A 10,679-nucleotide genomic window follows, 5' to 3' on the forward strand; every position below is an offset into this window, starting at 1 on the left:
CTCCAAACACCGGCTTCTCGGGAATTATCACTTAAATATACATTCTACAGACCCTACAATATTTTTACTTCAACACCTAGAATAGTTTGCTTTTAAGCCAATATGCATTTCAAATACAGTGATTTGCACTGGGGGCATTTATTTGACCTTGGAACATGTTTTAAAACCCATATGTTGCAAATGTCACTTAAATATGAAAAAAATAGCACAATTATTTCTCATATCATGAATAAATATCGGTTATTGACGCGTTTCTGTTATTCTGATGGGAACTTTTATTTTGAAAACTGTTACGCTGAACGTAAAGTGAAAGTAAAATGAATCCAGGGCCCTACACTACTGATCAAGGCTGGGGTAAGATTAATATGACATATTTACGTAAAAATAACCTACTTTACATGTTCCGCGCTGTAGCATAACTATAAGAATCATATATTTTCATATTGATGAATGATTGTGTAATTTTACTACAACGAATAGGCAGGCCCATGCTCCGCTGTTCAGACAGACTTTGCCTGGCTACATTTTGTTCGTTGCCCCGCTGTGGGGGTAGAATGCTTGCCAAACACCTGGGGCCTCATTTATAAACCGTGTGTATGTAAAAGATAGACCCCAAAACATGCATACTTTTACTGCGGCACATAGAATAGTTTTTTCTCTAAAAGCCAATATGTATTCCATATACAGTGAGTTTATTTGTGGTGAATGTAATGGGCGGAGTTAAAGGCCAGCAACACTGTATTATCCAGGGTCCCATGTAATTACACCATATGTACATACATTGAATGAATGATTTCCTTGTTGTAGGACTATGCTACCTCGTGACTATGAAAAGATCACAGAAAAGATTAGGAATTTATTATGCAATGATCATGGAAATGTGTTTAACCTTTATTTAAGCAGGGAGTCAGGGAGCTGAGACCATGGTCTCTTTCGGATATGAGCCCTGCATGAACATCAATAAACAACAATTACACTAAACATATCTATATACACATCAATTACACTAAACATATCTATATACACATCAATTACACTAAACATATCTATATACACATCAATTACACTAAACATATCTTTATACCCATCAATTACACTAAACATATCTATACACACATCAATTACACTAAACATATCTATATACACATCAATTACACTAAACATATCTATACACACATCAATTACACTCAACATATCTATACACACATCAATTACACTAAACATATCTTTATACCCATCAATTACACAATACATGAAAGCAAACACAAAAATCTACCTAATGATGATTTCATCAACCATATTGATTTCAACTGTCAAGTATTGACCCATCAGTGCAGCTGAAAGGGGGGAGAGAACAGATCCTCAAGCAATTGTTTTACAATGTAAAACAAGACAACAATTCATGCAAAACACAACATTTATAAATAATTGTCTAGGAAATAGATGCCTATTTGTAATTATTTTAAAATGTAACAATTAACAAAATAGATTTCCTCTCTTCTCACTAACAGTGAATGATTACATCTTGTTATTGTTATGAATAAGCCTGTCCATATCCTCCATTTTCACAAAATACTAGTTTTCAATGCATACTGTTTTCATTGCTATACTTCACCCACTAGAAACTTTGCGTAGGCATGGTCTAAAGTTTGTGGAAAGGTGAGCTTATTTTATGTCAAATTCGTTTTTTATACATGCCAACTTTTGCTTTAAAACTGTGTCACAGGCAAGTTTTAGGGTCCATTTTGTACATTATAAATTAGGCCCCAGGCCAGGGTTTGAAAAATTCCTCCTTAGTTGTACATTTTCCTCGAAATCTAAAGGGACAACCTAGATTCGAACCAATGTTTTAAGTAAGTGAACATGTTATTACTCCAACCTCGTGAAAGTGACAAATTCACATGTTTTCATTCTCGTCAAAAACAACTTTATATCGAAGGAGTGCCTTTGAGTTGACGATTTGCACATGCGCAGTTTGGCTCGAGACAACTGTCACACCCGATGACGTGTTTCTACTCATGAGTTTAGCAAGCCAACGACGCCTACAAGTGATCGCTGATTTTTATTGTGAAGCAGTTGTAGTATATCTTCATACTGTGCTGTCTTTGGTAGAACGGACTTTGTTCCATGTACAAGGCTACTTCACCACAAGAGGGCACCATTCTCTAATAATCATTTGCCAATTTCTCAAAGTTGATAACTAGCTAATTACAGTTATTTTTCAGTGATTCAATTCAGCAAGATATCATAATTTACTAAGTGAAAGGTTATTATATTTTATTATGATTCTGTTCAGTTTTATTCACATTGGTGGTGGTGATTAACTCAGGGGTGGCCAGCCGACGTACATTACTATATTATATTTAGTAACTGGGCAGTTTATGCAATATTTAAGCAGAATATAATTGAGCTATTCTTACTATACAGTACAGGTACTAAAATACATGAAGTCTACAGGTCAGTTCATCTCGATACTTCAAAACTCCTAAGAACAAATCCTGTGAGTTGGTCTTCCGGTGAGTTGGAGAGGAATGAGGAACCATGGCAAAGTTTGAACACTTTATATGGACTGTAAGTGAAACATTTCTGATTTGCACATTTTGTGGCTTGGCAAGTTTAAAAAACAAATGATCAAAAGTAAATATTTCCTTCATGAAATATGAATTATAGTTATTAGCCTACTATATAGTCTTAGTTTCAATTTTACTGAAACCTCGTAGAAAAAACATGGAGGAGAGAAATGTATTTCATTAACATTTATTGACTGAATTTGCAGATAACTGGTTATCTTGGGTTTGGTGTCACATCTTTAAATGTAATGTATGCTGATGTTTTATTTCTTCTCTATTTCCAGATACATTTTATACTTCTCAACAATGAACCCTGTTTCACATATGATCACCTCATCTATAAAATAGGTGATAGATATTGCATAATGTGTAGGCCTGGTAAGGACCTTGTGTATTTTTATGAGGGGTTAATTATAATAATAACAACAAGAATAATTATGATGATAATAATAATACCAAAAGGTAATTATTTTCTGGCTTTCTTTTCAACAGGATATCGTGTAAATAGGCATTGTACTAAATCTACACATACACCTTCCTGTGTTCTCTGTATTGACTCCACGTTCCTTGATGAGCCCAGTGGTAAAACAACATGCAACGACTGTACCACATGTGATCCAGGTGAGAATTCTGTGTTCTGGGCATAAACACTGAGCTACTTTACTATATCAGCTGTTGTTTTGATGAAATACAACAGGCTTTACATTTAGCTTCAGATACGAAGTGAATGTTTTCTCCATAGGTTTGGGTTTGATGGTAAAGCAGTCATGTACACCTTCATCAGACACTGTCTGTGGGACACTGGAGGGGTTCTACTGTCTAGACCCAACTAAGGATGGTTGTAGAGCAGCCCAGAGACACAGCAGCTGTAAACCTGGTCAATACATCAGCCATACAGGTTGGTCTTCTGTCTCACTCATAATACTAATTGTGTTGTCATAATTCAATTTAGTCAAGTTGTTAATTTCAGTGAGAACAATCATTACAGTTAATGGAATTAAATAAATGGGGGGACAAATTAATTTTTCATTAATATTTCAACATGTATTTCTGCAGGAACAACATCTACAGATACTGTGTGTTCTGACTGCCCTGGTAAAACTTATTCAGATGGATCATTAACATCTTGTCAGGATTCTACACCACATTCAATTGTAGAGTAAAGAAATGAAACACATTGAAACCCAACCTCCAGTAGGAAGAATGTGACTTCTAGATACCTGTTGGGAGAGGACCACTGTGTCTTTGTATCATATGGGGATGTTTGAAACGTACTCCTCAGCCTGAACTGTTCCCACTTGTGTCAGCGAATAACTAGCTTTTCATGTGGGCGCCACTGGTAAGATGCTTCGGGAGGGCGGAAACATATCAGCTTCTGTCTACAGCCTACAGACTGGTCTAAAATGAAAAGGACCATGTGATGAGTATAAATTAGCTTCACCTTGCTAGGAAACAGATTTAGAAGCTGTTTCCCCTCTTCCTAGGGGAAAGTCATGTGTTCATAACTTCAGGACCACAACGTCTGTCAGCCCAGACTATGGAACTTCAAATGGGACTTGATAATATCTTGAGACACAGATTACTGGATACTGGTGCAGGATGCACCGGTCTAATGTCCATTGCTTGTGTTTCTTGGCCCAAGCAAGTCTCTTCTTATTGGTGTCCTGTAGTAGTGGTTTCTTTGCAGAAATTCGACCATGAAGGCCTGATTTCATGTAGTCTCTTCTGAACAGTTGATGTTGAGATGTGTCTGTTACTTGAACTCTGAAGCATTTATTTTGGCTGCAATTTCTGAGGCTGGTAACTCTAATGCACTTATCCTCTGCAGCAGAGTTAACTCTGGATCTTCCTTTCCTGTGTCGGTCCTCATGAGAGCCAGCTTCATCATAGCGCTCTATGGTTTTCGCGACTGCACTTGAAGAAACTTTCAAAATGTTCCGTATTGACTGACCTTCATGTTTTAAAGTAATGATGGACTGTTGTTTCTCTTCGCTTATTTGAGCTGTTCTTGCCATATGGACAATGGTATTTTACCAAATAGGGATATCTTCTGTATACCACCCCTACCTTGTCACAACACAACTGATTGGCTCATACGTGTTAAGAAGGAAATAAATTCCACAAATTAACTTTTAACAAGGCACACTCCAGGTTACTACTTCATGAAGCTGGTTGAGAGAATGCCAAGAGTGTGCAAAACTGTCATCAAGGCAAAGGGTGCCTACTTTGAGGAATCTCAAATATAAACTATATTTGGATTTGTTTAACACTTTTTTGGTTACTATGTGATTCCATATGTGTTATTTCATAGTTTTGATGTCTTCACTATTATTGTACAATGTAGAAAATATAAAAAATAAAGAACCCCATGAATGAGTAGGTGTGTTCAAACTTCGGACTGGTACTGTAGGTGCTGGCCTAATAAAGTCTAGATGAAAAAGGAACGTTGTCATTAAAGATGGTAGTAAGGAGCATATACAGTGTCCAGGCCTTTCTGTTCTTTTTATAACTACATCACTGGATACCACATCATTGGTGACCACATCATTGGTTACTACATCATTGCTTACGGTGACAGCATGATAAGGAGGACTATGAATGAGGAGAGGCCAGTCATACCCTGCTCTGTATCTACTCCAGATGACTATGAATGAGGAGAGAGGTCAGTCATACCCTGGTCTGTATCTACTCCAGATGACTATAAATGAGAAGTCAGTCATACCCTGGTCTGTATCTACTCCAGATGACTATAAATGAGGAGAGAAGTCAGTCATACCCTGGTCTGTATCTACTCCAGATGACTATAAATGAGGAGAGAGGTCAGTCATACCCTGGGCTTTATCTACTCCAGGGCCACTAGGCTGCCGATGCTCTACAGGTTCAGAGAGTCAATGGTCTCCTGGCAGACTTAGGCCTCTCAGGCTTCTCCACTTTCAGCGTCCGGCTGAGCTGCTTCGTCTGACCTTTAACCTCAGCTTCTTCCTGTTTCCTCTGGGACACTTCCTTAGGCAGCTGGACTACAACCTAGAGGATCACAATTAGTGGATCAATGACATTTTATTTGGATTGATATTGGATTGACATTAGACTTAGATCATATCTGTTAATGCTACTGACAGGAGAGGGCGGTACAACCTAGACAGTGACCGGATGTAAGCCCTGTGTTGCTGGAGATACATTATCTAAACCCTTTCTTTTACATTGAATTCAGATGCTTCCTGTTTAGTCTTAGTTAATATATGTTAATGCCACTGCTACATGCTACTGCCACCTAGCCAGTGACTGGATGCATGCTCTTTTTAAATAATTAACTTATTTTGTTACCACGGACTCACTAGTGTGCAGACTATTCAAAACAGATATATTATATTCCAGCACATACTGACATGGTGATATGGACATGGACAGAGTCAACTGATAATATGATTATATTAATGACAATCCTCATGCAGTTCTGGAAAATAACATGATTGGAGCTGTAGCAAGCATTCTATGCATCAGTCAGAATAAAGGATCAGTTGGAAGATTGTTATGACTCTTCAGTTGACTCAACCACTTTCAGGATCTCTCATTGAAGACACGTTTATTATGATCCCCAGTAGCTACTGTTCCTGGGGAAGCAGGGATTCTGAGCCTCCAAACATCAAATCATATTTGACTTTGATAATGATCACATTTGATGATCACTGAATGATTCCCTTCACAATTCAGAGTTAAAGACAGACCTGTGTTGCTGGAGATACATTATCTACACCAGTGGAGGCTGCTGAGGGGAGGACGGCTCATAATGGCTGGAACGGAGCAAATGGAATGGCATCAAACACATGGGAACCACGTGTTTGTTGTATTTGATACCATTCCACTCATTCAGCTCCAGGCCTTACCATGAGCCCATCCTCCCCAATGAAGGTGCCACCAACCTCCTGTGATCTACACCCTTTCTGTGCAAGACTTCTTACAAAGACAATAAGTTTGGAGGATCGCATAATCAATGGATCAATGAGAAATACCTTGTATTGATATTGGCTTGACATTAGACTTAGTTCATGTGTGTTAATACTACTGACACTAGAGGGCAGTACAACCTATCCAGGTTCCAGATGTAAGCCCTGTGTTGTTGGAGATACATTATCTAAACCCTTTCATTAACATTACCTGCCAATCTTTGAAGTTTCTCATTTATGTCAAGGAATGCTTCATCAATGCACTAGTCTATTTTCTTAGACACCCATGAGCAAAAGTTACATCACTGTTAAGCACGCTTCTATGAAGAGGGAACGCATCACCCTGCTACAACTCAACTCTCCGTGAAGTGAAAGAGGTATGGACTGTAGGTGCGAGTAAGGATGACAAAAGGCAGAGAATTGACCGTTTACTAGGAATGTATTCCTTCACAAGGTAATATGGGGAAAAGGGGCTGGACGGAACCAAAGCAAAGAACGTAAATATCCAAAGCCCCTCCTACCTTACATGCCTACCCACTACTTACCTAATTTAGCAACACCTGGAGCGCTAACCGAAATACAGGGGGTGGTCCGCCCAGGTCTTACCTAGTGTGCCTAGACAGTGAATATACTACAGGTATATGTATGCCCGCGGGCCTCTTGCCTAAGTACTCCCTAGGTGCCTTCCCCTTCCCCCCTGAGAACAAATGAAATAGAATATTAAACAATTACACAAACGAACTGAGAAACACAGGACATCAAATAAGCTCTGACTGAGCAACAAACTAACACAGAACATACCAAAGCTGCTCCCAGCAACAACTAACACAGTAAATAACCCACAGCCATCAGCCTTCTCTCTCAGCAATTTTATTTTATTTATTTTATTTTACCGTTATTTTACCAGGTAAGTTGACTGAGAACACGTTCTCATTTGCAGCAACGACCTGGGGAATAGTTACAGGGGAGAGGAGGGGGATGAATGAGCCAATTGTAAACTGGGGATTATTAGGTGACCATGATGGTTTGAGGGCCAGATTGGGAATTTAGCCCAATGATCTCTCTGAGAACACAACCAGCATATGATATAACCCTCTGCAATGATCCCTCTCTCAGCAATGATCTCAGGATATTACAATCAAACCCTCTATCACAATCAATCTCTCAGTTATGATCTCCCTCTCTCTGCATTCTTTTTCTCCTGAACGGAACACTGGCTTTTATATAGCTCTAGAAGGAGTCTAATCGGATACAGCTGTAATTTGACGAGGGGGCGGGGTCAGCTCCAACTTTAACTTTCACTTTCAACTTGCTCTAATTGTAACAGTCACAAACACAGCAAGTTTCCAACAGCACACATGGTAGATATGCTGTATTATATTCTAGTGTACATTGCACAGACACACAAGTATTTAGGCTTCCTAACCGTGAGCCAGGCTTTCTAACTTTGTCTCTTTAAGAGGAAGTGTAGCGTATGAACACATTTATCTGATGAAGTAACAGGAAAGGTGTGTCGCAACCTGCATCAGGGTGTCATTCTCCTCCTCCATTACCATGAGTTAGTTCCTCATACCATCATGTAAACAGGTGAACTGAATATAACGTGTGTGTGCTATATTTAGACACAATGGAAACAACTGAATAGTCCCAAAAGGGCAAACTCTACCTGCCAGTTAAGCTAAATCATGAGCAGCTGTAGTATTTAAAGATATATGACCCAGGTCTGATTCACACATACAGCCTCATCTACAAATCTACCCGCTCAATGCATGATCCTACTGTTCATACTGTACCTTCCTGGATATGGTCTATAGCTGGACTAACCTGTCCTTCACTACCTTCCTGGACATGGTCTGTAGCTGGTCAAACTGGTTCTTCAGCTGCTGTCTCAACTCATCCTGCTGGCCTTTAGCAGTGATCAACTCTCCTTCCTTTATGGACAGAGTTCTACACAAGGAACTCACTGTACCTGCAGAGTACAAATGCAGTATTGATTGGGATAACATACAATAAGAGTGTCACCTTTTATTGACAGGATTGTTCATACTTTTTCAAACATTTCAGATCTCAGGGGGTGAGGGCTAAGGGTTGATTTAGGATTGGGGGCTCATCCTCCCCCAGTTTAGGCTCAAAAGCTGTGTTTGATACTGTATCTCCATGTGAACACACCAGAAGAGATCACATGATTATTCCTGGCCTCCTCTAACTCCCTCATCAGTGGTTGGTTGGTACTCTCCACTTCTCTCATCTGTTCAGTAAGTAATACTGTGTTGTCTTCCTCCTCACTGTTCACAGCATTCTCTATATATCTGAAGAGCTGTGTTTGTGGCCATGTTCTAAGACTCAGACAAGGCCCCCATGCAAGATTAGATCCGTTTTAGGTCTTATACCAAACGATAACATTACATGCAGCCTATATAATTCAAATGTTAACAAATAATTAAATCCTAACTCGGACGAGTTTACTAAGGGTTAACCTCATTCTGTATGGCTTGGTGTCTGTGTCAAGAGAATTTTCAATCCCAATGATAATTACTAATTACAAACAATCAATAGCTTTGACTAATCCCCGAGGTTTGTAAGGACGATGGGTAGTATAATAATAATTAGTCAATAGGCTAGTATAGTTTATTCAGAGAACGTTCTAAAGTCAAGAATACAAAAACATACATTTTATAGCTGCGCACATACTTCCACACACAAACAGTAGGTATCCTACGCACATACAGTATCACTACCCAGCCGACAAAGATTAGGGTGACCTTGATAAGTACTCCCTGTCCTCTCCCAAATCTCTAGTCAGGTCGGCACCGAATTTTGCTCAGACAGTCTATGTTTAAGATACAATAAAGACATATTGTACAGATATTATGTTTTCAGGATGGAATATTCTAATCATTAATTTAAACATATAAATTCCATTATCAGTCTGTCTCAGATTGAGTTGCTCCTCTGTCCAACAGGGCTAGGAACCCTCCATGTTCAGGACCCCACCCAGGGCTGGCATCTGTGGAACTCCACTTCTATCCGGTCTATCTGCTGGCTCTTCTCCTGCACCTCCTCCTCCACCTCCCTCTGATTCCTGACCTCACACAGACACACTATCAACTCCACCTTCAATACAAAGAAAAACACAGAAAAGTATGTGAGGTGACCAAGGTTACTTCAGCTCCTCAATTTAACTATTTGATTTCTATACCAATGTGACTTTTCATTGGTTTTCTTTTAGTTTGACAGGTTTTATATTTAATGATAGATGTGTGTTGTGCTCTGTTTATTCTGGTATCAGTTTTAGTTTGCAGAGTCTTGTAACCTGAAGCTTCAAGTTTTTACTTTCATTTTTGTTTCTTTTTAAATTTGTTTTAGTTTAAATGTTAGTCCACCTTTATGGTTCAAGGGCAGAGGGATAGATGACACTATTATAGTTAGATCACTTTTATACTGTAGTTAGTGTCAGGGATAGAGGGATAGATGACACTGTTATAGTTACAGTACTTTTATACTGTAGTTATTGTCAGATATAGAAGGATAGATGACACTATTAAAGTTATAGCACTGCTGTGGTAATCAGTATATGGCTGTATACCCATTAAACCTTATCAAATGGACAATGATCACAACTTGCTGTTCAGTACATGATCAAATAAAATTTTATTGGTCACATACATATGTTAATGCGAGTGTGGCGAAATGCTTGTGCTTCTAGTTCCGACAGTGCAGTAATATCTAATAAGTAATCTAGCAAATTCACAACGACTGCCTTATAAACACAAATGTAAAGGGATGAATAAGAATACAGTGGCTTGCGAAGTATTCACCCTGTCATGTTCCTGACCTTATTTCCTTTGTTTAGTCTTGTTAAGTTGGTCAGGACGTGAGCTGGGTGGGCATTCTATGTTATATATTTCTATGTTTGGTTTAGGGTTGTCAACTAGCCTGATATGGTTCTCAATCAGGGGCAAGTGTTTTACGTTTCCTCTGATTGGGAATCATATTTAGGTAGGCTGTTCTCACTGTTTGTTTTGTGGGTGATTGTTCCTGTTCATTGCGTTCTTCGTTGTCTGTATGTTCACATGTTCAGGTCTGTAGCGTCGTTAGTTTCATTTTCCGTTTATTGTTTTTGTTCGTGTTAAGTGTTTCCAATAAATATGGAAACATACCACGC

At 38.9% G+C, this 10,679-nt stretch overlaps 1 protein-coding gene across 3 annotated transcripts; it reads left to right on the plus strand.

Moving 5' to 3' along the window:
• Nucleotides 1-295: 295 nt before the first annotated feature.
• LOC120059076 (tumor necrosis factor receptor superfamily member 14-like) lies at nt 296-4,273 on the plus strand. Of its 3 annotated transcripts, none has more exons than XM_039007869.1 (6): nt 296-354; nt 2,458-2,571; nt 2,855-2,948; nt 3,063-3,191; nt 3,313-3,468; nt 3,627-4,273. In XM_039007869.1, exons 2-6 carry the CDS (start codon nt 2,542-2,544, stop codon nt 3,731-3,733), a joined length of 516 nt encoding a protein of 171 aa, XP_038863797.1. In that variant the 5' UTR covers nt 296-354; nt 2,458-2,541; the 3' UTR covers nt 3,734-4,273. The 3 variants fall into 3 exon arrangements, with proteins under 3 accessions (XP_038863797.1, XP_038863799.1, XP_038863798.1); XM_039007871.1 differs by having other exon boundaries at nt 3,355-3,468; XM_039007870.1 differs by having other exon boundaries at nt 301-354; nt 2,428-2,571.
• Nucleotides 4,274-10,679: the final 6,406 nt, after the last annotated feature.

Source organism: Salvelinus namaycush, chromosome 14, assembly GCF_016432855.1.
Source record: "Salvelinus namaycush isolate Seneca chromosome 14, SaNama_1.0, whole genome shotgun sequence".
NCBI classification, from domain to species: domain Eukaryota; kingdom Metazoa; phylum Chordata; class Actinopteri; order Salmoniformes; family Salmonidae; genus Salvelinus; species Salvelinus namaycush.